The sequence below is a fragment of the Hippoglossus hippoglossus genome, chromosome 1 (assembly GCF_009819705.1).
Source record: "Hippoglossus hippoglossus isolate fHipHip1 chromosome 1, fHipHip1.pri, whole genome shotgun sequence".
Lineage (NCBI taxonomy): Eukaryota > Metazoa > Chordata > Actinopteri > Pleuronectiformes > Pleuronectidae > Hippoglossus > Hippoglossus hippoglossus.
The window spans coordinates 14449611-14476250 of record NC_047151.1 but is presented as its reverse complement, the minus strand read 5'-3'; the positions used below and the strand labels follow the sequence as shown (position 1 = coordinate 14476250).

The following is a 26640-nucleotide window of genomic DNA, read 5'->3' as shown; positions in this document are numbered from 1 at the left end:
GATGAAATGATTTGAAATTGGTGGTCAAAGGTCAAAGGTCACTGTGACTAACTGAATATGACAAAATACACTTAATGTCCTACTTCTTCTTCATTCATTTTCTTCAAGGCCTTCATTTCATATATTATATGAGTCTGGACTGACGTGGATATGAACTGCAACTCCAACAAAAGTGGTAAAAAATAGTTCTTTGGTCAAATATTTTTTTCAGATCCAGTCAACTAATTTTAAAATCATCCGTCACGATCATGACATTAAAAACAGGAAATATTTTAGCACACCTCTTCAGGACAACATGCCTTCATACGCTCAGTACAGCCATGCAATCCTATGGACAGGGCCTCTAGTGGCCTCTAGTGGTTTATATATGATGTTGCTGTGAAAATACATGTCATACGGTATTCTTTGGACCCTGTACACAACTGTATCCAAAAATGCACTTTACATACGAATTCTACACGTTCTGTACTACATGATAATCATCAAAGAAAATATATCAAAAATAATGAACCAATTTATACGAAAAAGAAATGAATCAAACTTTAGAAAAAGGCATCCAATTTGTTTCCTCAATATTTGGAGTTTTTTTCATAATCTACAATTGATTCACTTTATCAGCCGGGAGCCTCTGTTTCTCAAAAAAATACTTTGATTGGCAACACACAAATTCATGTCACTAAAGTATTTCATATTAAATTTGATATGACTAATTTGAACAAACTAATTTATTTGTGTGTATCCAATTAAGTAGTATTGAAAGGTGGTGAACAATTTTCTTTTTTCAGTGTATTGATTATGCTTGGAGCCAGGTTTTGTAATTAGGGTGAATGCAGAATTTAGCTTCTTCAAACATCCCACCTGGCATGGGTTCCATATAGATCTAGACACTCTGAACAACAACATTAAAAAATATGATTTATTATGCAATGAAAACACAAATGCTCATCCTCCACTGATTCATAGAGCACAAACTGCAGTGGTGGAGTAGGCACATCACATTACACGTTACAAACCAGAACCTTAGCTTCAATCCTACGCTCTATTAATACCAAAATCTGCCACAAAAATCCTGTTTTCATCATCATCCAACGAGAAAGTCATATCCTTAAATCATCATAAAAAGAAATGAAGGAAAGGACTCTGCCGCAACTGTTAGAGAGAAAGTACTTTTGTAATTTGTTTTTTTTAAAAGAACACCAACAGACCACATTAAATCCCTAAATAAATTCAGATCGTGTTTTTCAAATCAAAAGCTCCAAATGCGGCCTAACAGCCAGAGTTTATTTTGCTTATTCCAGAGGAAAAAGTCCTGATGGTCTCCGTAAACACCAGCGAGGTTACAGAGGATTTACCAAATCAGTTTTAAAATACTAAGGAAATAAAGAGAAGCACCTTCATTAAATTTTAAGCAAATGTTCATATAATCTTGTGTTTTCCACAGAACCGGTGCCATCTGTCCTGCGTCCGTTGAGCTCGCTGTCCCTCTTGTGTGCTCTTTCGAAGCTTTGTGTGACCTTTTCCAAGCGAAAAGGAATGTGGACCATCTCAGGCTCTGCCAAAGTTTGCCTCAGTCCCCCCCAAAACATAAGAAAACACTGCTTTACATAAATAAGCCGGGATAAAATAATCGTTCATATATTTAATAATGATCCAAAAACAAAATGTTGGCATAAAACTTTCCTGAGAATGAGACAAATTCTGTTTTCTGGGTGAGATGTGAGCAGAGATCAGGCCGGTAATAGGGGAACAGAGGATTTTAAAGGCTTTGGAAATAAGCCTCTAACAAAATTCTGCAGTTGCAATCTTAAATATTTTGTGCACAACACACCCGGGCAGTATGAAACACCCTGCAGAGCTCAGGTCATATAATTTGCCTCCTCCCTGAAGAAAACCCCGCCTCAGGCCCCCGAGCATGAGTTTAATAGTTATTCTTATTAGCCTGTACAACTGCTGGGAGCCTGCAAAATAAAATAGCTGTTTCTCTGTTGATCTGTTTACGCTCGCCTGAGGAACTTTACCACCAAAGGAGCCAAGACTACAGAGCAAAAAAAAAGAAAAAAAAAAAGGAGACCTTTCTCTCCCTCACAGCCAAAGTGGACTTATTATGTTACTGATGGCAGAATTCCCAGTGTGGAATTAGGACTTTGAGCTCCGATAACGTTCCTGAATCCCAGCACGACGCTGCTTTTACTGGTGGTGGTCACACACTGCTTTCTGTCTTGCCCTGAGCCAAACCAAGCCGAGGAATTAGTCACTAATAGGGGGACAAATTCAGGCGGCTACTGTTTCCCATGCTGATGAAGAAAGAATATAATTGTACAATGATCTTTGTGATGTTGTGGGGGGTGAGTTTAGAAACGTTTCAGTAGGTGCATGTGTTTTGAATTCTTAAATCTCTCCCTATGGCTCGTTTTGAGGATTTGAATGTGAGACATTTTCACTTCCAGCATCCTACAAGCTTCCAGTCACCTCCCCGTCTACCCCCCGGCCCCCATGTACCCTCTTGCTCCTCATCGTTAGCCGTGAGGCTCTGTGTCCCTGTGTAGCCATAGTAAAACAATAGAGTGCAAATCTTCCAATCTCCTTAATGTTCACTAATCTAATGAGCGTGGCAGGGGATATTAAGCAGATTGCTGAGCATTTACGTTTTACCATTAGAGACGCAGCCACCAGCTATTTCAGCACTTCTGGGCGCTTTTCCTCAAAAGCCCCCCCCCCTACAAAAAAAAAAAATCTGATTTTACCATTATTCCTCCAGTCTGATCCTATCGGCCTGCTGCGTCTTGGGTAGATTATGATTTGGCATGATGGAGAGACGTAATCAAATCATTCTGCTGCCGCTGGTTACTGCTGAGTGTGGGAGAAAGTGGGAGTGGGAGAATGTGTGACCATGTGTATTCGTGTGAGTGTGTGTGTGTGTGTGTGTGTGTGTGTGTGTGTGTGTGTGTGTGTGTGTGTGTGTGTGTGTGTGTGTGTGTGTGTGTGTGTGTGTCGGTGACAAGAAAGAGAAAATGGCATGATAACAAGCCAAGTTAATAAAGGGAAACAATTAGGACATAAAAGATTGATATGGTTCACATATTTTAATGCTCTTGTCTGTCTTAATGAAACCCTCTCAACTATATCTGCTTCACACACTCACACACACACACACACACACACACACACACACACACACACACACACACACACACACACACACACACACTCATTATAGTGGTCTCACTGCTTCCCTCAGGCTCTCCCGACAGGTGTGGCTCCCACACACAGACACACATAGATAAACAATCACAAACACATTCACGCTCTCTCACATGCGCTCACACACACCAGGCCCTACAGGGCATTTTCCCTATCCTGGGACTGCACAATGGGCACTTTGTACACCCTCCCACCTCCCCGCCCCAGCCCTTACCATCAACCCCCCACCGGCTTCCAGCACATCCCTCTTTAAATGGGAGATTATGCAAATGAGCTCACACCACAGCGGCACCCCACATATAAGTGATGTGCATTCAGCAATCCGCAGTCATGTCTATGGGAGCATGCATGGGAGTCAGCGCATGAATGTTTCCTCTCACTGAGAGACGGATGTGGCCTAAATACACAGTCGACGTCCCAGGTGTTGGAACCAGAGTATTTTCTCCCTGTCAGTTCCAAGCTTCAGTGCTTTATTGTCGCCTCCTATAAAAAAATGTCTTTCACCTCAAATATGTTTTGAAAGATTTCTGCTTACACCAGCAAAAATATGTCCCATGCTTGCAGGCGGATCTCTGGACTCGCTGCTGAGAAAATAAAAGATTATCTGATCCGCAGCAGCTGTGAATGGACTGATGGAAGCGCACTTACAATATGTTGCTTGGAACAAATTTACCGAGCAAGTAAAGTCGAAAAATGTGCGGCATATCACAAGGACTATGAATTTCAGCAGAGGAAGAAGGATTCAAATAATTGGCTTCAGCAACACCATAGTATAACGTGTGTTTAATTTGGTAAAGGAACAAAAGCAGACATTATCCAGAAAACACAAAAACAGCCTCTGTCATTGTTGTGCGAGGTCGGATGGATGTGTACACAATCAACAACTCCTTCATATGAATCTATAAAAAGATATTTTAAGTTTAAAGTTAATGTACTTAAGTAAAGTATCATAATCTGACCTTTTACTTAAGTAAAAGTAGTAACTAGAAAAGCTTCACTCAGTGGAGCTCATACAACGCCGAGGCCCAACAAGCTGCACTACATCTTACACACTCATAGACATCAGATATCATAGACTTATATTTTTATTATGCCTGAACTTTCAACAAACCATTAATTATTCTCTGAGAAATCAGTAAAATTTGTTTAAAAAAAAAAGGCCCCTTATCTGCACAAAAATGTAGTGGATTCCTCCCTGACCCAGACGGCATCCTTCCACCAAGTGTCATCGTATAATCTGTCCAGTTATGTTTTTGTAATCTCGATAACAAGCAATCCAAAAATTACCAACAAACCAACAATCAAACTGGCAGGAGTGAAAACATGACCTCCTTAAGAAAGGTAATAAAACATAAAATAATGATTTGCAAGTAAAACTCTTGTGTCCAAACATGTTATTCAGCAAAAGTAGCCTACCAAATATCACCCATAATATGTGACAAAATCTAAATAATAGTAAAAGATATGCAGAAAGAATGGCTCCTGTCAGTGTTATATGTCTAAGTATTATATGCATATAATGTATTTATTATGTAGATACTGTGAGCAGTGTTATACATTTCATCTTGTACAGATAAAGGTCATTTCAATATATATTACATTGGTTATATGAAACAATTATAAATGCATTTCTTCTGATGAACACAGAGGCTTTTCATGGCTTCATATGAAAAATAACTGCAGTTGCTTCATGTGCTGGAGTATAATTAGACTATAAATAACTCAAAACTGCAGTTAAGTATAGTATTTACTTTCACTAGAATTCATATTTGTCAATTACCAGTTTGCCTTTAAACTGATTCTGCACATGTGCAAAAGAGCAGAAATGAGCTCAATTGAGGAAATAGTGGAGATAATAAGTGTGAGAATCTCAGCATGTTGGGGTCGACTTTAATTTGAGACCTCCAGATAAAAGTGGGATCATTGAAAACCACCTTCGCTCCAAACCCGAGAACACCCCTCTCAGGTAAAGTAACTGAGATGGTGGCTGCTGATGCTCACTTCCATTGGGTGCCGATTACATGAGTGTGTGGAGAGAGACGTACCGGAGATAAACACACAAACACACACACACGCACACACAAACACACACTACAGGCTTGTTACATACAGCAGCTAGGTTTCGGGGTCAGGCTGGGACACAGGTTACCACAGGGTTAAAGCCTCGTGCACATGAGAAAAACAGCAGAAACAGATTTAAGAGAGAGGTGGATGCCAAGAGTGCCATCTGTTTGAGTTACCCCCCTTTCCAGTTTCCTCTCCTCTCCTCTCCCGCTCTCCCATCCCTCCTCGTCTTTCTCCATCTTTGTCTCCCCTCACATTCCCGCGTTTCCCAGCTCCCCTCTAAAGCCACATACATATTTTGTCAATATTACCATTCATCGTTTGTTTTCCACGCTGCTCGGGCGCCGATAATAAACTCAGATGGTATAGATACAAGGACACGTGTGGGGGGTGGGGAGGTGTGGATAAGATAAGTCCAAATCTGGCAACCGTCTCAAGTGTAATGACACCTCCATCTCTATGGAAAACCATCCCCTTTTGTCTTCACTTGCATGGGAGCGCTTTCTTTTTTTACTGTTTTGTTCCCAGAAAACCCATGGAACATTTGCCAACATTTTTAAGAGCTGCGAAAAGCAGGATTTTTTTTTTTTTTTAAGTCTTCCACCTCGCAGGTGTTTCTTTTTAAGGCATGCTCGACAATGCCAAGCTCGTCTTGGCTCGTCTTGAATGCCGCAGGCCTCAGGGGGGGAGAGAAGAAAAAGAAAAAAAAACTAGGTTGGAGAAATCTTATTGATTAGCAGTTGTCGCTTCCCTTTTCTTTATCTCACTATGGCTCTCCTTTACTGCCTCATTTACTCTATCTCCTGTCACTTTTAAGTGTTGACAGGGGGGATGAGGAACCTTTGTAGGACAGGCCAACAATGAAAAAGATGGCAAAACAAATCTTAACTATAGAGGAAAACCTATCACTCTCTCACTCCTGCAGGAACTGACTGGATGGGAAATGTGAGGGCTGCAGCTTTAATTTAGATTTTTACGAAGAGCCATCATCATACATCTGAGTGTGTGAGCGTATGAAGCTCACGTGTCAGAAACTCTGTGGAAGAGCCCAACTGAGCTGGAGGCCTGAATGAGGGGCTTTTTATTAAGTGGTGTCTAATTTCCTCTCGGACCTTCAGGCGAAACACTGGCTTCACAGATGCCGTCAGATCTGATTTATGATGCACGCCTACATGTGATACATAAGATGAAAAAAAAAAAAAGGAATAATCAATCTTATCTCATTCTGATGTGCTCATGTTTGTCTGATTAGTATTCTGTGGGTAATTGACACGATCGCAGCCAAAGCTCGGTTCATTAATGTTAAGACAGATTGCTGCTCGTTAGAGCCACCATGTGGTGCAAACTCAAACAGCAGCCATGTCCCTGAGAGTGGAGGTGGTAGCTGTGTGGGCCGTGTTCAGTCTTAACAGAACGCCGTGTAAAAGTAAGTGCAATAAGTCATAATAAGACCGTGTTATTGCCCTTGAGAGACATAAGAGATGATTCAGGTATTAAAACTGAAGAGGGGGGGGGGGGGTAAACAGGTGGAGTGCCAGTCAGGATCAGTGATTCGTCGACTGGATGGAAAGGAACAGGACAAGAGGGAGGGGGAGACTCAGAGAGAGGGATGAAAAGAGGGAGCCGCGAACCATCTGTTTTTTAGGGACAAGGAAGATAAAACTGTGAGTGGAGCTCTGAGGCAGAATGTTGGTGTAGACTGAGGGTGTGAGAGGACGCTGCGTACAGGGGGGAAACTACAAGGGGCACGGGGAGGTAAGGGAGAGAGGGCAGATAAGTGGGAGGCGCACAGATGGAAGACAAGAAGATGAGAGAGGGAGAAAGAGTGATGGAGAGTGGAGGAGGAGGAAGAGGAGAGGGGGAGCAGAGATTGGGTCTGGCAGCGGTTCGAGCGCACTGGGCACGCTCACATCAGGCGGGGGGGACATGACTCGACATGCCGGCTCAGCCCAGCTGGGTCAACGCTCGGCGCTGCCATGTTGCTTTGGCTTGGCACCCGCTTCTCCAAACACACGCACACACACATCCACGCTCAAACACACAAACCAACAAACAAATCCAGTTACCCCCAGCTTGCTCCCTCATTCTCCATCTCTCTGCTTCATATCTAGACGCACACGAGCTCACACACACACAAGCTCACACCCAAAATGCCATGGATTTGGCGAGCGCCGGCCAGGCGGGCGAGGGCCCTGGACTAATGGAAACGCCAAACTCGTTACTCTAACGCTGGGTGACAAGGGCACCTTGGGCTGCAGATGTTCCTGCTGATGACAGATGGAGCCTGGCACTGCCAGGGGACAGTGGGCCAGGCCTGCGCCAGCTCCATGCCACCTGCACCCCTCCTCTGTACCCCTCCACACAAACTCAAACATACACACACTCCCTCGCTTTCTCTCTAGGCCTATCTCTCTCCAGCACTGGCGCACTGCCCCCCACCCACACCCCCATTTGCCCCCACCTCCTATGTGCATGTCTCTTTCTCAGTCGCTCTTCCTCTCTTTCGCACACACACACTGGCATGCTCCTCTTCCTCCTCTGCCCACTGCGAGGATGACTGTTTGTGGACAGATATCCATGACACTGGCAGAATGAGTCGGATAAATTGCATCTGTGTTGGTATTGATCCCATAAACAGACAGAGCAGGAGTTAGTGTTTCGTAATCATAATTCACAAAGGGAGAAATTAACAAACTGTGTGGTCACTAAATCGTCCTGCACAGCGTCCTGATGAACAAGAAAAAACGGAGTTAGCAACGTTTGTCGCGCATGCTGTCAGTGATCCGATGACTGAGAGAATAATCCACAGCTATTCCACTTTCGAGCAGAGAGTAGATTCCAGATCAGACTGTGTAATGATACCATTTATCTTCATGGAAGTGGTGACAGGCTCCTGGAGGTGATTCGCTCAGCCTGGCTCACAGAGACCACCAGGATAATTTGCTTGATGCTGTGAGTCGCCAGATTACCAAAGTGTGCTCAGCTGTAATTTTGATGATGGTAGACTTCTGCTTTCAGCTCACCAGGAAAATCTGTCTCGAATGTCACCAGCGATTCGTCTTGGTGTATCACTATGCTGGGGGGGGGGGGGCAAATTGATGCAGCTTATCTTTGTATTGTTGCATATTTCCTGTGCCTCAATCACATTTCTTACTTTATCCTTGGTCAGATGCTACAGACGACTAAAAAGGAAATGGTTCCTGTAGATGCACACATGAGAGAAAAAGGACGAGGTGAAACCAGGGTTCACATCAAAGTCTTTTTTTTTCTCACAGAAAATGTGATGAGATCCTGGAAAAGCATTTGTTCTGCCACGCCAGCTATAAATCCACACACATCGTCTGTCAGTCTGGGAATCCAAGTGTTGAAAGAACACCAAGACACCAGGGATTCATATGTTTTCCGTATCATAAATTTGGATAAATCTGACCAGACCTGGAGGCCAGAGCTGCGTCTCCAGCGAAGCCCGGAGTGGTCTTTCCCAATATTTAGGAATGTGCGAGCTGTGATATTGAACCACTCTGTGATTCATTTGTATTTTGACTTTGAAATCTTCCTGTGAGTGGAAGACAACAACGTGCACCGACGTCATCAAAGTTTCATGTAAGTGTGTGAATCTGTGGGTATAAGAAAAGACTCCCGACGTTGCGTTGTGGCTAAACCTTTTCTATACGATTGCCTTTTCTTCAATCCTCTCCTACACACTTTCACCGCTCTTGCACCAAGTCTGCATCCCTCCACCCCTCCCTTTCGCCCACTTCGTCCAAAAAACCATGTGCAGCATGTCATTTCAACTCCCTCCACGCTGAAGAAGGGCCCAGAACGAAACAAAACAATTATCTCTTCCCTCGTTAGGAACTGGCTCGCCTCCCCTCTCCCTCCCTAGCTCCCCCCTTTCTCCTGCCGGACCCAGCCTTCACTCTTCTCTTGTGTGTGACAATAAGTTGGACTGAGGGTCTCTTAAGTGTTTCTGAAGTGGAGCGTTTAGCTGATTTTAGGCGTCGTCATGTTTCTTTTAAAGGCCTCTGCAGGCACAGAGGCGCAGAATGGTCGCGGCGTATAGAAGAGGGTGCGGCGCCCATGAGGGAGGCATGAAGGGAAGGCAGGAGAGCAGAAGTAGTGCAACACATGATGGCATGTATAGCGGTGCGAGGTGGGCACTGGTGTGTGCTACAGTGGAGAGGAAGGGGAATGGATGGGTTGGCAGTGGGAGGGTTAGAAGAGTTTCACCGTGCCAGCTCTTAATTACTTTAATTGGAGTCATTAGCTAAGTGAGCATGAGAGACATCACCTGCATAGCATGCAGGACCGCACCTGCCACAGCCACATTGCTATCATCATCACACTCCAGCCGAGGGTCTTCTGACAGCTCCACACTCAAACGCACTAACGCTGCCACTCCGAGGCTGCAATCAGCGCAAACAAATACACAGACACACAAACAGCATCATATAGTCACTTGTAATGTGCAGCCAAATGGTCACAACCGCAAGACTCGGAGAGAAGAGACAAAAATACGACAAATGCACACGTCGTTCCTCTGGATGCATCAGGCAGTGTGAATATAGAACATGATGCATTCAGTTCAGCTTTAATGTGTTTATTGAGCTTTTATGTTTGTATGTCTTAGTAACTCCTGCTGCGCTGAGTGCACTATATGAACTAATGTTTAATTCTACACCTCAGCAGCAGTTTTTAACAACATGCTCAGATTAGTTCAGCACTTTCTAACACAAATAGCCGATTGAGAGCTGATGTCACCTCTTTATAGGAGTCAAACTTCAAAAGTCTTAGTTAATCATCATCGAGTCGAGTTGAGCCAGATTTTTGACAGGAGGATCAACCTGTGCTTTGTATTTATTTCCCTGTGTTATGGAAAAAAAAATCACCCTCAACCAATGAACCTGACTTTAAAAAGCATGGAACAGAAACACATGCAGATGATTACTGTACACATATGAATAAAGAATAACCCAAGGAGGTTATGTTTTCACCCCTGCCCGTTTGTTGGTTGGTTGTAAGCAGGGGGATTACACAAAAACAACTAAAGGGATTACCACAAAACTTGGTGGAAGGATGTGGTATGTGTAAAGGAAGAACCCATCAAATTTTGGATCTGGGTCAAGGGGTGGATCCAGGAACTTTTTTTTCATTTTCTTTCACATTCTGATATAGATTTTCACCTCCCCCCAGGGAATATTTCATGAATCATGAAAATCAGGCACATTTAATGAACTGATATCTATGAGTGTGTGAACTTCGGTGCAGCTTGATTGAATTTGAAGGGACTGCTGGGCCTTGGGAGGTTATGTTTTCAATGTTTGTCTGTTATTTAGCAGGATTGCGCAAAAGCTACTAGTTGCTATGGGTCAGGGAGGAACCCAGAACCCACTCAATTTTGGTGTGGATCCAGGAATTTGTTGTAACTTTCTTTGACATTGAAAGATAGAGGGTCTTGCAACATTAGAATTTATTTCTCAGAGAATAATATAAAGAAAATCTGGCATAGTTAGGGAACTGTTATCTAAGACTGTGTGACATTTGGTGCAGATCCTGATGCCACCTCTTTACGGGAGTCAAACTTTATAAACAACTTTACTTTTAGACAAAGTCTAAATTAATCATCATCAAGTCGAGTCCTGTCGAGCCAGATTTGTGAGAGGAGGCTCAACCTTTGTTCATTTATATTTAGGGAACTGATATCTATGACTGTGTGAAATTTGGTGCAGATCCAAATAAAATTCCGATCTGCTTTTAGCAGCAGAAGAGGAGGCAGCAGTGTAAGATACTAAAACCACAGCCGGATCTTATCCAAAGACAACTTTGATGTTGTTCGGATCCGCAGGCTACACCTTCCTCTGTCCTTCTCAGCACCCAACAGACAGCCTGGCAGGCGGGCTGGCAGCCGGGCAGGGTGGCAGTGGGCTGGCAGGCTTAGCCCGGGGGCATCATCTCCAGCAAAGCCAGCTCTGACCAGCTGGTCCAGACTAACACCACTACAGAGCGGGCATGTATCAGTGGGGAGGTAAATGTTAGCCGTGGTCCAGACACCCTCACACCCAGAGTCTGACACATACTGGTGGGATTAAGGTGAAAGAACTCTGTCTGGTCTATGACTTAACAGGTCATCCCGTTGTTTCAGAGTATTCCTCCTGCCACCGTCCTGATTTACTTCCAGAGAGCGTATGAGGCATCCCTGTTCTTTCTCACTCGCTGGTGCCAGATCTTGGAGCCTGATCCGCAGTCTAGTCTGATCAAATCTACCATGACCGCTGCAGAGCCCAAAGTGGCTGAAGAAAATCCTGCAGACCTTCCACTTCCAGCAGCATTCAGCTACCTCACTAGCTTAGCACTGTTTGGTCTACGAAGCCACAGCAAGAGACTCAGAACACCACACAGGATGGGAGGGATGAGAGGAATCAACCCAGGGAATATTTGTCTTCTCGCCAATGCCCATAAGGCCCAACCACAATGAGCACCTCACGGGTAACGAACTGTACTAGTGCAGTGCCCGTTCTAAACATGCCTGTTTTTATAAACAGTCTGCAGAGGGAAGTAAGACATTGTTGTGTTCATCCTACCTGGTTTATCTGCAATGAAGATTTTATAGTCAGTGTTTCAATAAAATCTAACTGAATTTGCTTTATTACTGTTCACATGTGTAGCTCGGATGTAAGTTTGAATTACTTACCTGACTGGTGTTTCTCATACATTGCATGTCGGCTATTTCAGCTATTGTCTGTTCGGAAAGCGACACAATCTTCAGACCCGAAGTCACAACTTTTCCAAATAAAAGCTCAGTAATTTAGCTTTACATAAAAAAAACTGATGTTTATGCTTTTTAATTTGTTAACAAATTGCTAAAAAGGAAGTGATTCCATGAAAGTTGCTGCCGTGACGGACATTAGCACCCGTCACACCAGTGAAAGTTTGTGTCAGTCTGATATTGTGAAATCAAAATATTGGTGGTGATTTTGACCAGCAGGCCACCAGTTGCCGACAGCAGCAGAAATTTATCCGAGGACGTAGAAGACGACATGTCCACAGACTGAGACACACGGCCCTGCCCCAACTTTTTGAATATTGAAAGTATTGTGTGTCTAAATCGCACCAAATTCAACACTGCACTTCCCTGGGCCATTAACAATACACATACTAAGTGTGAAGCTGACAAGATGAACATTTCGCGAGTTATTTGTTCCATATACAGACGTGGCGTCAGTATTAGATGTACTGGTCTAGAAAAACTTTTTCAAAGTAAAAATTAGGGCAAAAAACAGGCCTAAAATTCTCTGTTTCACCTTGATACACCTTGATCAAACCGATGTCGTTTGGACCCCCCCCCCCCCGTCCATCGCACACACCTCCCAACCACTTCCATGTCTGACAGTTAAAAGGCCTACACTCACACACAGAGAGAGAGAAAGAGCAGGCAGCTCATTGTGCGTTTTAAACCGCTAACTAGGCCACTTAGCACCCCGTGACGCTGATCTGATCCCCGAGGCACTGAACTTGGCAGCGGGCCCTCCTCCTTTTCGCTCCTTCCTTCCACCCCCCCTCGCCATGGGAACCAGGCCATCCTTAATGACGCAGGAGTGCTCCGCCGGCTCCCACAATGCAAAGGGGGCTGACATCTGTCTTGCTAAGTGGCGCACTCTCTTGTGCACCTTGTTTGTTCAATCAACAACTGCTCCCTCCTCCTACCCCTCCCCCCACTGTGCCCATTTTTTTTTTTTTTTATCGCACTCATTCTTTTCTTTTTTCAAGAAGAAAGGGCAAAAAGATGGAAGAAGAAGAAGAAGAAGACGAAGAAGAGGTGGTGCAAAGTTCAAAAAGACCATGACTGTCCCCGCTCCACCAGCAGCAGGGCAGTGGGTAGATTCATATAGATATCAAACGCACCGATGCATAATGACGGATGCCTAAACAAGATGGTTCGGCTATTAATTGATAGGATTCTGCGGTTTATGAGCAACCTTCATCTCTACTGGTGGAGTTGAACGAGCAGATAAGTGTTAGCACAGCTGTACGAGCCCGCAGCACCCTCTCCACTTTTTGCATTTTCAGAGAAAACAAGTGCCTGATTAAAAGTGGCCCTTAATTCCTCATAGTTAAGACACGGGCAAATATTTGTCCCATCAATCTTGGAAAATATAGCCATCAAACCAAGATGTTAATCACATGCTAATAGAATCCGAGGGACTCAATGCACCCCCGTAGTGCAATGAACGCTTTCACTATTTCCAAAAGCTCGAGTGAATGCAAATGGCTGTCTAAACAGTCATTTTGACAACATGCCAAGGCAACGTAAAGAGCCCCCTTCTTTATGCTCCTCTGGGAATGTATGTAAGGATGTGTGGGATGAGTTCACTTTACCAGGCCCAGGTGCCAGGATATAAATGAATAATAGGTTTTATGGGCCCTAACTGAAAAAAAAGCACATGCACACATAATCACACATGCCCCGCTCCCTCAAGTGCATCTGTAGTGAATGATGCTCAAATTCCCACAACTACTCTGAAAAGAGATTGGGCATGAGAATAGGTGGGTCCTATACATAATTCAGGGGTCCATGCTGAAACAATTATGTTTGCTTACCGCTAAGTACCCACGCTCAATAGCTCGTTTGCTCTCTAGTTTGGTGCTTTCAGATGTAAGTGGTATGTGCTAAAAGTCGGCGGGAACACAGCTTTTTAATAAAATATAGGAGCTGACACTCGAGCGCCTGAATACGAGAGTGGGTGGAAAAAAAACAACAAATGCTCCTCATGTTTTTACTTGAGCTTTGCATGCAAACTAAATTGCACTTGTAAATCTAACAGTGTTGGCAGGAGACCAACGAGGCAGGCAGGCAAAAAAAGGGATTTGAACAAATGGGACAGTTTTAATGAAAGTATCACACATCACAATATTTCAGTTTAGGTGAATCTAAACACGGTTTGGTGCATTTACACACGTCCAGTATGGACAGCTTCATGTGTTGCAACAGAAAACTGCATGACCAGAAGAAAGAGGTCATTTTGTCAACAATCAAGAGGTGGAATACGCCACCAGGTTATTTTACTCTGAAAATCACATTCAGACTCATATATACAAATAAAGTACACACACAGTTACAGATACAAAGCGATTTGACAGAGAATTAAAGATGTCAATTGAAGTGAAAAGTTCATGTCTCCTTGTTCCTCTATTTCAACTGTCAGTGAATAATCACAGCCGTCACGTCATGTAGTTTTGTCACAACAGCTACAGCTGCATGGACGCTGCGGCCTCTGCACTTCTCTCCTCGATGCCCGTCTCACACTTGCACTCCTCCACCACCATCACTCGCTTCTCCCGGACCTCTCCTCGACAGCGCAGGGGCACAGTCACGGTTTGGGCTTTGGATGGAGCGCAGCGCGAGCAGGGGGCCCGGCGGTGAAGGGCCCCCGTCCCGGTGCCCAACCCGGCAAACTCACCTTCGGACGGCACAAACAGAGAGCTGCACTGACCGAAACACAGCTTGTTGTGCACCGTCACTGTCTCGCATCCGTCTGCGGTCACACGCTGGGAGGAGAAGATTAGATGTTGATTTACCTCTTACCATTTAAAAAACTACATTGTGTTTCTGTAAATCTAATGAACAATCGACATTTCCTCTATTTCTGTTTTACTGTTTAAACAATCAGTCAATTCTATCCACTTGTTAATTGACTTTATTGTGTGTGCACAGAAATCCATTTAGCAGATTAAGCTAATTTAAATCTTTGCCTCTTACCTGAGTGAAAGGCACCGCAGTGCACGTCTGTTTCATGTCCTTCAGGTTGACCGGCAGGGACAACTTGCCTCCTTTATCCATGGCTCTTTGCCACATCTGCAGCCCCTGTTTCTTCTTCAGGTCCATTTCGGTGGGGCCTTTAGGGTGCAGGTGGTGCAGGGGACTCACTGGAGCCTTGGCGGCCGGGGCCGGACCTGGACGCCCCTGAGACAAGAAGGCAGGGAAGGGCAAACTCTTGCGGAACGAGGGGGCTGTCCTGGGGCTCATTCCCTTTCTGAAGAACCCTGACTGGGCCAGAGCGCGATGGTCCAGCTGAACCACCCGGACTATTCCTCGGATAGGCTCCTCGGGTCCGCTGCCGGAGGATTCAAAATCCACCCGTGACCTTTTCAAAATGTTCTCAAACGTGTTATGAGGAAAAGTAAAAGCCAGAGTCGTCCAACTTGACAAAATGACGAAGGTGACGAGGGAAGCCATAGTTTCACACAAAGAGAGATGCTGCTTGAAGACTAATCGATGATTGGAGAAATAAAATCTATGCAATTAATTTAAAAAACTGACGAAAACAAGAAAAAAGTTAAACAAGAAGTTGTCTGGTTTTGTGGTTCAAGGTTCCAAATGGCAACCTTGCTGTCAGGACTTTGTCAGTGTGATGGAGGGAGTCTTTTATATAGGCAGCTGCCAGGTCTCGCCTGGGTTTCAATGCAGAGAAGGTGTCACAATTCCCACACCAGACCAGACATCACACCAAGCTTAAAGCTCCAGGTCGTGGATGGTTGCCAGCCGGAGAGATTTCAGCTTCAAGGTGAACGTTAAAAACATGGTCATAAAAACATCACATCTTAAGGGATCTCTGTGATCTTTGAGTTTCAAAATAATGCTGGGTTGATTCCAGACAATCTTCTACTTAACAAGTTTAACCATTGAGATTTAATTTAGTGTAATTCTCTTTGGATGAAAAAATCATAGCAAAAACAACCATGAGCCACCACAACATTTAACTTGAATCTTTAAGAACTTGAATCTTAGCATAAACAGATAAATGGGAATGAAGGGAGCACCAAGAAAATATACTAAATGAGCTGAAATCAAATCTGGAAGTTATATTTGACTCTGGCCTTTGTTTTGTGGATCAAGTAAATAAATGTGTCTAATCCTATTTTTTTTCCAAATCAAGCTTATTTCAAAGATTAAATCCTTCTTAACATTTGAGGATTTGAACTTTTCCAGCTAGATGCTGTAACACCCTCTACACAGGTTTAACTCAGGCCTCCTTGCATGGACTTTATTCGTACAAAAGTCTGGCAGTATTATAACTGGTACAAGAAAATATGACAACACAACAGCTCCCTCTTTGTTTTTGCTCTGATATTAAGATTTGATTGATGACATTTCAAGCTTTACACAACCAAGACCATCAAGGATTTATTGACTCTGAATGAGCCTTCACATCATCTTAGATCAGATGATCTATGTGGTCTTCTTCAGTTACTCTGGGATGTTGTGTGCTTTTGCAGTGAACTCTGCAATGACTCACAAGCTGAGATCAGAAATGTTACATCTGCTTCTGCTTTGGGTGAATTTGAATTTATTTAATTCACTTTTATTTACATTTTTTAACTTTAATCCGTATTGAATCTTATTGTTTTACTGTTGTTTTTTCCTCTTGTGAATCACTTTGTGACTTTGATATGAAATGTGCACTTCACAGTCAAGGTATGAACTCAATTCTTCCAACAGATATTTGCTCATTTTCCTTTTATTTATTCATTATGTTATTTTCAGTTATTTTAATGACTGCAGTGGAAAGTGCTGCCAAACACGTCCGTCCAAAACCTCCCGTAGGTGCTCAATTGGTTGAGATCTGGTTTCAGCCACAGGACTTTTTATATTCATATGATTTTGAAAAGGTACTCAAACACTTATCCTCTTATATATTTATTTAAAACCACAATCAATACGAAACTTTATTTCTATTATCTATCATTATTTACCATTTTTTAGATTCGTCATCCTAGGAAATGGAGATTATTAGAAACTAGTTTTCAGCACCATCATATAGTCACAATTTGCAGTTCAGTAAAACCACATTACAGTTAGGAAACACTTTCCTGGATCCCACAGTTAAAGGACGTCTGCTGTGGTTAAAAACACAGCAATAAATCCTGTCTTTATAAGTAGGTGTCTCTGTGTAACCTTTGGCTGTAAAGCAATAATGAGTTTATGAAGCAGCTCGTCAGTCTCTCCCTAGACATCCCATCATAACACCATTAGACTTCACTGCGCTCCGTCACCCGTGACCTGATCAAACACTTACTGCTGAAGGCCTGACTGTGTGATTATGTGCTGTAACAGAAAGGCTGTTTGACTTCCTCACAGAGACATTGGTATTAAGAGGAACTTTGCTCTATTTGCACTTGTATACGTCTTGTTTCCCATCCACCACTAAACATGGTCCACAGATGAAAGTGTGAGCAGAGTAAATGACCCACGGGGGTTTAACCTGAAGACTTTCTCACCTCCACTAACCTGGGACATTCACGCAGTAGGTGGGAGCTCTGCAGTGCCATCTCCACTGAGCTTTTGAAATATTAGTGTGTAATGTTGACGATGTGTTCAGTATTATTGTGGGGAAATCACATTCTACAGCTGCAGAATAAGCTTTGTCCACCAGGGGGCACAGTTTACAAAGCACTGTCTCTCTCATTATTGACAATAAGGAGACATGTTAAAAGTTAAAATCCGCATTTCCACCTTGTTTCTTCTACACACACGGTACAGGATACGTCTGCTGTGTTGAAATGATTCTTTATATTTGTAATTAATTGCAAATCCTGAGTGATTTGTATAAACTGCTGCAGCTCCTCAGTGGGGTGAACCAGAGTTTAATGTGGCAGTTGTCGAGGCATTCAAAAATTATGATGAATCCAATTTGCCGACATGAGAAACTCAATTAAGAAACCGTTTAGTCAGTCATGTCTTCCGCGATGAACTGAAACAGGCGGGCAACCTTTTTATCCGAGTTATTGACTTTAATTTGCTTCCTGCTTTTGCTGGTGATGTAGCCAAGAGAAACTGTGTCAATAAAACCAAATAAAAGGACGTTTGACTGCACACATTGTTCCCTGAGCAGTTACTCACTGGTTATGAGTAACTGGTCAGGGAACAATATGTGCAGATTCTGGATCGTCTCAGGAAAGTGACCCATGAAGGTGGAACTTTAAAAAAAGGCACCTGTCTCATCGACTGTGTTCTGCCATAGAAAAGAAGAAAACAGCTCCATGCTGTAAAACTCTGTTTTGTTTAGTGAGAAACATACTAGGATGTATGAGTTAATGCCACGTGTTCATTTGTGAAGTATGATAAATAAACAAAACACATGTTGTATAGGTAAGGGTTTCATATTGCCGTCATACTGTCAGTGTTTATTATGGTCTGCTGTGGCTCAGGAGATAGACAGGGTCTTCCACTAACCAGAAGGTCGGTGGTTTGATCCCCAGCTCCTTCAGTCTGCATTCTGTAGTGTCCCTGGGCAAGACACTGAACCTCAAATTGTGTAGGAATATTGTGATAGAATAATCGCTGCGTATAGAAGTGCTGTACGGCTGTGTGTGTGAATGGGTGGTTGACACACGAACACACACACACACACACACACACACAGAGTCACATACACTATAATCAACCCTGTGTAAAGTACACGGTTCACCTGTTGAATTGAAATTTAAAGTAAAGCATTTATGACCATAAGGATTAATCATTAGAACTTTCTCTTCCCCACACAGTAACTAAATAGGTGTTCATTGATAGTATTTATTAGTACGCTCAATTATATGACACACATGCAGAACTCTATGCAAATACAACAAAATATCCCCAAAACACACACAAGGCCCTGAGACTCAGAGTGTGTCTGTGATCACGTGTTGAGGTCTTGAGGTATTTAAAACCACTGTATGAATGGCCAAAAAAAAACGTACTGTAAAGTGCTTCGATTGGTCATCAAGACTAGAAAAGCTCTATACGAATACAGACCATTTACCATTTATGAGTGACTCTTTCTCCTTCCTCCTTTAAACCTGTGTTAAATTAGCTTTCTGATGGAAATAAACTGCAACACTGACAAATAAACCCATTTCCTATGTATAGCAGTTCATTGCATTCATTTGATGAAGGCAGCGGCTTCAAATTAAGATACAATTCCGCCAATTTATTTAAGGCGGACATGCTTATCAATGAACCAGATTCAATATGGTTCGAGCAACATGATTTAATATATCTGATATTTCGTGTAGAAATTATTTCTACACACATTTACTTGTTCCTGAGCGTTTTATGACCCTGAGGAAAGAGGATGTATTCTGCTGAAAATTAACTTTGACTTTTTCCTATTCACTTAACGCTCAACATTTTCCAAAGCTGTAGGTTGTTGAAGCCATAACTTTGAATGTTTGACCATCCAGTCATTTGTGGTTCATTCAATAAAGTATATGAGTTAATATGACACTAATATAACTGGTGATAGAGACAGTGTCAGGGCCATTGTTGTTGAGGTCCTGTACATTTTCCACTGGTGTGATAACGATGTAGTATTGTGTTCTTATCTTAAGTAATAATATTAACCAAATCACTTCTCCTCCGTGTGCTCAGAAAAACTGCAGCAAACAGCACTGATGAAATATGTTTTATGTATTTAATTGAAATTAACTTTTTGTTGAAGGATCAATTTGACATATATTTCATCAATTTACAGACCGACAGTTTATTTAAATTCTCATATTCGGCGCTTTAGTGTTTTTCATGTTTTGTTCAGGCTACAAAAAAATGTATGTGGATAATAAAACAACAAAGATCAACTTGTTAATAATCCTCAAAGGTCAAGATTGCGATATTTATTATCTATATATGATCAAACATACAAAAATAAATTCATTGTTTCATTGCAGTGAATATGTGGGACAGAAACAACTGACACAGCCTGTGCAGATCATTCTCCGCACTGTGCATCATTACATATCATCAGATGTATATTTCAGCACATGCCACATCACTTGAACAGCCCTTTCTTTATATATAAATAAATCACAGTGTAAATGTGCTCAGTATAGATGAAGAACACAGTAGTTCAACCGACTGCCTCTCCATCTCTGGTTTTAATGCCCTACATGCCAAGCCTTAGTTTATCTGACTGTGGTGATTGTTTTTAAAAAGAAGAGGAAAAACTTTATACAAAGAAAACTGCTACAAGTCAAATTTCTCCAACCAATTACAACGTCGTCATCTCATCTCAAACGGGAAGCATCACGCCTTGTTGCCGATGTCCTTGTAGAGAACCATGGAAACCGTCATCGCAGCGATCTGTAAACACAGCAGCGCTTCAGGATTTGGCAAAATACAGTGTAAAGCAGCTGAGATGCAGATTATAGACTGAAGACAAGTTGATAAAAATCTGTAGAATTATACAGCTGTAAAAAACTCATGCACTGTCATATAAAAACCCAGGCTCAGATTACAAAATCCATTAAAATAAGAAAAATAAAAACCTCCTTGATCAAATTCTACCGTGCTTTGTGCTAAATGACTTCACTGACTACAGTTTTAGTCCTGCCACATAAAACCATGAATTGAAAACTTGAAATTCAACTTCACAGAGGAAGAAGCTGAAAAAAAACGAGGAAGTAGAGTAACTCAAGTTTGTCTGGTGAAGCATCATCATTACCTTCCATGATTGAAAAATATTCACATGAATTCTGTTTTATATATTCTGCTCCATAAAAAAGGAATTTGTTTTCCAAAATACAACAAGTCTTAACTCATATGTGTCCACAGATACATATGGTGATACTTTAGATGGTAGGACGGTGTTACATTACACTATTGGCTTTGTGGACAACTATGACATATTGTTTGTTTTATTGTGATGCATTGTTTGTTTTGCACAGTTGGGCTTTGGCGGAGGTTTGATCTTCTGGTTTAGATTTGATTTAGTGTCATTAATGAGCATGCCTATATATGCAGATAAAAAAAGTGACCCACTATAGATTTGGGAATGATATGCGACATATAGTAAAACAAGTGTCAGTTTTATCCTATTCTATCAAACTAACTTTGACCAAGGAAGACACTGTGGCACAGAGCTGCTGGAGAATGATGTTAAATAACGTGTGGAGCTTTCTGTACCTCGAGAGCGACAATTCCTAGAGCCACACCTGCGATGACCACAGCGTTATTCTCTATCAGCGCCAGCAGCTTATCATAGCAGCCATCCACCGCCTGGAAGAGAGAGCACAGGTTTGAACAGAGGCACCTCATCGCTGCTATTAATGGTGATGTACGAAGTCAAACCACAAGTAAGCTTGGTCTCGTACCGAGAAGTGCGCTTCGTTTTGACTGCATTTCTCCGAGGTTGAATTACAACATGCGATTGGGTACATATTTTCCTTGACGTTAAAAGGGGAGCCGTCGAAGTCTGTGTAGTTGTTGAATCCGCAGCACGTGAACTGGAAGGAAACCACAGAGTTTTAACGTCACATCTCAACAGAAACAATTCAGTCGTCTCATCTGCGCAGCCACGATGCTACAGTGTGTGGAGCGGTGCAGGCTGCTCAGTTATGGAAATGTAAAACCAAAGTAAATCTAGTTACTTATAAACCTGGATCACAGCAGTACAACATTATTCGCTTCATAACAACGTTTGAGTTTCCCACCCTGAGCGTGATGTGGGGGAAAATGGTCTATTCCTATGACGTGTGGTAGAAGAAGACATTTTGGTGATAATCACCCCAACAATCATACAGAGGTGAGTGAGTTGACTGCAGATCCAAAGTGTTTGTGTTCAAGAAATCAAAGAATTGTTTGTTGTACACACAGAGCCACTACTTTCATCTAAAACGTTGGGTCACATGGGATCATAGAGCCGTGTGTATCTAAAAACTCAAACTCCAAGTGAAAAACACAGTACCTCCTCCATGGTAGAGTCCCAAATCGAGGTCACACCTTCATCTTCTCCGTAACTTCCTTCAATGCTTTTTTTAACTCCCTCTCCCACACTCTGGAGAAGATCCTCAGCCTGAGAAGGACAATAAGCGATTGTGATATTTGTGATATTAAATGTGTCCAATGGGAGCTTCAGCCAAGATCGATTTTTTTCAAGGGGCCACTCACCACATTCTGGAAGACAAGCAGCACCACAGCTCCTGCAACCTCGATGATGAAGATAATCAGCACAATACTGAAGAACTACGTGGGAGAGGAAATGATAAATAATCACTTTCACTGTGAAACATTTGATTGGGAGTTGCACTGTATAGCTGTAAAATCAAGTATCACCAACAGAGTCAGAAACAGGCTTGTAACGTATGCAGATCAAACCCAAAGCTAAGTGATTAAAACTGCTTCTCATCAGGACATCATCAAACATTTTGACATTTACTGTCACCAGAATTCCCTGATCTCTTCGGTTTAAAGTTTCACTTTACTTAAAAACAATTTTGTGCCGATCTAAATAAAAATCTACTTTTAAATCTGGATCTAGTGGATTTGAATGTCATTTCATACGGGGGGGGGGGGGGGTCGGCTTTTTCAGAGCTAGAAACATTGTAACATCACTCTGAGACTTGGCGGAGGTAAGTGCTCCACTTCTAGTTTGTTGGTTGGTTGGTTTGTCAGCAGGATTACACAAAAACTAATGAACGAATTCCCACAAAACTTGCTGGAAGGACCAGACATGGGCCAAGAAATTACCCATTACATTTTGGCTTGGATCCAGATCCAGGATTTTTTTTTATTACTTTCTTTTACATTGTGAGATAAAGTGACTTTTTTTGACTTTCCCAGGGAATAATTCATGGATCTTGATGAAAAGAAACAGGCATATTTAGGGGACTGATATCTATAAGTGTGTGCAATTTGGAGCAGCTTGATTGAATTTAAGCTGCGGTACGTGCTCTACTGAATCCCATTCCAAGAAGTGTTTTCATCCTACTACAATGGTGTGACATTGTGGCACCATTTCAAACACACAGAAGTTACTGCTTGAAAAGAATAATCATTATTACTGAGCCAACTCTTCGGAAGAATAAAAGCCTTTTTTTTCTCTTTTACTTAAACTCAGTCTATACTCCATAGACTGATCAAACATGGCTCACCGTCAGCAGCATGCACCTGCTCTCCTTCATAGCTCCGCAGCAGCCCAGGAAGCCAATGACCAGCAGCACAGCCCCCACGGCTATGAGCAGGTAGCTGACGTTGACCAGCTGAGATAACCCAGCTGGTGCATCAGGCACGTTGTCCAGTATACCCAGCAGGGAGCCGCTGTCCACCTTCACCCACACTCCCACACCCAGGATGGCTCCACCTGCTAACTGCATGATGGGAAGGAAAAGAAAGAAGAGCAGCGATTTAAAAAGTATTGAGAAGATAGAGAATAGTCAGGAGTGACATGAGAAATAACAGAATATCAATGGCAGAATAGCCTGACAGAAGAGGAAGGTCCACTCGGGAGTGGAAGAGTCATGGTTTGTTCTGACATGTAACAAGTGAACTCTCTAACGAACAAAAAGCTTTTATACGGCAGAGATTACAAGTAGAAATTTTGGAAAAATACTTGAGAAGAGAGTCTGTCAATCTAAACCAAGTTATGATGATGTAAGGTTTTAATTTGTCCTGTGGCAGGAGCTGCAGTGGACATCAGTTGGTCCTGGAATATGGACACTTACCCCTCAGAAACATCATATTATTTTTATTTTTCACAGAGACTAAGGAAACAAATGTTAAAATGAGGGATTGCATAGTGTTATGGAATCTAATAGAACAACTCTAACATCTTCATTCCTGTGCTGGGCCATGAAGCTCTTCTCTCCCACTCTCCCCGACCTCCTCTAATCAGTTGAATGTTTATGGAAATCCAATCAGATTTTTGCCATTATCTCAATCGGCCAATCATGTTGACCCTGCCATATTTAAATCTGTTCTCCTCAGCTGTCCTGTCAGTGATTCGCTGTGACCCTCCTCCTCCTCCCCAGTGGCCTCCACTCTCCATATCCACTCATCTCATTCAGATCCTCAACATTCTCCACATCCCTTCAACCGCCACAGAACCATCCAAGGTAGATTTACCACAAGCTACGAGATAGTGAAATGTCTGCATGATGTCAACTGCGTTTAAAAGAAAAAAACTACCCACAATCCCCAGGTGTAATAGTGAGTCCAAAGGGGGAGAAATCACTACAACAAGGTTAAGCTCAAGAGGAAGCGTGATGAAGGTAGGGATCATTGCCGATGGTTTATGGGATGTGTAGTTCATTCACTCTTGATATAGTCTCTATCCTTTTACGTTTCTTTCCATTTTTCAATACTATTGTCCGTTGAGAAAATGAATAAGAAATTGACTTCCAGAACCAGAGTTGTACTAAAAGTGGGTGGTCACTGTTACACTGTGATTTAAACAGGTTTATATCTCTGAATATATTCACTGTGTGGGTGAAGTGACTTCCTGGTGTCTCGTTGCCATGGTGAGTTTGACAGTTTTCCAGCAAAGACTCCATTAGTGCTTTGTTACCTTCAGGATGGAGCTGGGCTAACACCTCCCCTCTGTTTCCAGTCTCTATGCTAAGCTAAGCTAAGTTAAGTCTCCTGGCTCTAGTGTTATATTGAACTTACACGTATGAGAGTGATAATAAATCCTCTCATCGAGCTCTCGACACGTGTATTTTCCTACAAATGTCAAACTATTCCTTTAAGCCATCACTGAATATAGGAAGTTAACAGCTGTAACATGTTCCACATTTATCTGTAATGTTATAAGATTAGACTCTGCACTCTGAAACAGGAAAGTCAGATTCTTTTTGTACTTACGAAGATGCCGCCATTGAAGATGAACATCATCATTTTGAGAAAGCTGGAGCAACACATCTTGGCGTTTCTTTTTTTTTTTTCTCTTCACACTGTTGGAAAAAGATCAGAAAAGTGTGTGTTAGTGTAACTGACAACTGATAAAGAACTATAATTAATCACACTCCCTCTTTTATTGTTAAGGACTTTTGGATGGACAACATCTGACCGATAGGTAAAAGTAGATGTGTGCGTCTGATTCCAACAATCATGCACCAACAAGGGTCAAACAGCATTTGCTTTGGTTAAACATTAACCACAGTAACTGGCAGGGAAGTAGAAGAGGGCTTGATCTTCTCCAAATGTTTTTCATGCTGACGTAACCAGAGGTTTCAGTTGAAGAATGTTATGCGTCTCCTTTGTGTCCTCTCTTTAGTTTCAAACTTAACTTTCTATTTAAAGGATCATGAAGTATCTTTTGTTCTCTTCATTGTCAAAGTGCAGAATCAGGTTTATCATACTGTGGAACTCCTTATCAATGTTGCGTTATGGGTTACAACCCACATGTGTCAGTAGAGAATAAAAGTGACGTTCCCAGACTGTTCACACGCCCTTACCTGGGCCATAAAATCGATGAAATACAGGTTAAAAGGGTCTGTTACTAACTCCGCTGATGAGTTTCATCATTTATGGTAAAGCCACAGTGTCATGAGCTCAGACCCATAAAATACACACCCACACACCAAGGTCCCCTGCCTTGCACAACGTTGTATCCGTCTGCTCTGTGTATCCACGCAGTGAGATCAGCTTTACAGTTATTGACCTTTTTTCTTCCTTATTGCAGCTTTGACGATAACGGAAATAAGGAAGCTGCTTGGCAACAGTCACATTGTTTCCAAGAGGCAATAACATTTCAAGGCCATATCACATGTTGCTTATCTGAATAAACTGGAAGACAGGCTTGAGGCAGCAAAACAAATAAGGACAAATAACAATGTTTAATGCAGCTTATTAAATAGTCAGTGAAAACTTTAAGGCCCGAACTCAACCCTCAACTGCTTGTTTTCTCTGCTTTGTAGAGTGAGTGTGTTTTACTTTGTATATATACACTTCTAAAGAGAAGTGAGAAATGAGCAATATTTTACTTAAAAATACTTTACTCAGTCTGTTAGTGGTGATTATATAGTGTTACTATAACAAGTGAGAGGTTATCTATGACAACCACTGATACAAAACAATATATAATCAATGGCAACCCTAACCTCACTGCAAAAGATAAATATCTGATTCCAAAAGGGTAAGAATATGATTTATCAGAATTAAATAATTTGTTCTCAACTTTGTATCTATTTTCATATTTTTACTACACAGATTAAAAACATCCTGGATGTTCATTTGCGACAATTAGTCTTTAATTTGTTGTGATTAAAAATAAATGAATAATAATTAAATAGAAAGTCTATAGTTTTTGACTGTAGATATTTGGATGTGTGAATATTAAAAAAGTGTGACAAAACACGAAACCCCTACCTGTACTGCAGGGACGTCCGTCTGAGGTGTGATCGATGAGGAGTGTGCTCAACGAGGCTCTCACATGCCCCTTTATCTCCTCACAGGTCTCTCTCTCTCTCTCTCTCTCACACACACACACACACACACACACACACACACACACACACACACACACACACACACACACACACACACACACACACACACACACACACACACACACACACACACACACACACACACACACACACACACACACACACACACACACACAC

General features: G+C 42.2%; 2 protein-coding genes across 2 annotated transcripts; both read right to left on the bottom strand.

Moving 5' to 3' along the window:
* Positions 1-14511: 14511 nt before the first annotated feature.
* Positions 14512-16139, bottom strand: dand5 (DAN domain family, member 5). The gene is made up of 2 exons (XM_034596057.1): positions 15023-16139; positions 14512-14811 (listed from the first exon to the last, which is right to left on the bottom strand). The coding sequence occupies exons 1-2, from the start codon at positions 15497-15499 to the stop codon at positions 14512-14514; spliced, it is 777 nt and encodes a 258-aa protein (XP_034451948.1). The 5' UTR covers positions 15500-16139.
* Positions 16140-19882: 3743 nt separating this feature from the next.
* Positions 19883-26519, bottom strand: tspan34 (tetraspanin 34). The gene is made up of 8 exons (XM_034595800.1): positions 26384-26519; positions 24878-24966; positions 23170-23385; positions 22187-22261; positions 21984-22091; positions 21391-21522; positions 21203-21295; positions 19883-20380 (listed from the first exon to the last, which is right to left on the bottom strand). The coding sequence occupies exons 2-8, from the start codon at positions 24932-24934 to the stop codon at positions 20324-20326; spliced, it is 738 nt and encodes a 245-aa protein (XP_034451691.1). The 5' UTR covers positions 24935-24966; positions 26384-26519; the 3' UTR covers positions 19883-20323.
* Between the last annotated feature and the right edge of the window lie 121 nt (positions 26520-26640).

Coding starts and splice junctions, on each gene's coding strand:
- tspan34 (XM_034595800.1), bottom strand. CDS start 24,934: ATGTGTTGCTCCAGCTTTCTCAAAATGATGATGTTCATCTTCAATGGC. Junction 22,262..23,169: donor GCAGGTGCATGCTGCTGACG/GTGAGCCATGTT, acceptor TCTCCCACGTAG/TTCTTCAGTATTGTGCTGAT. Junction 21,523..21,983: donor GGGACTCTACCATGGAGGAG/GTACTGTGTTTT, acceptor GTTTCCTTCCAG/TTCACGTGCTGCGGATTCAA.
- dand5 (XM_034596057.1), bottom strand. CDS start 15,499: ATGGCTTCCCTCGTCACCTTCGTCATTTTGTCAAGTTGGACGACTCTG. Junction 14,812..15,022: donor CTGCGGTGCCTTTCACTCAG/GTAAGAGGCAAA, acceptor TTCTCCTCCCAG/CGTGTGACCGCAGACGGATG.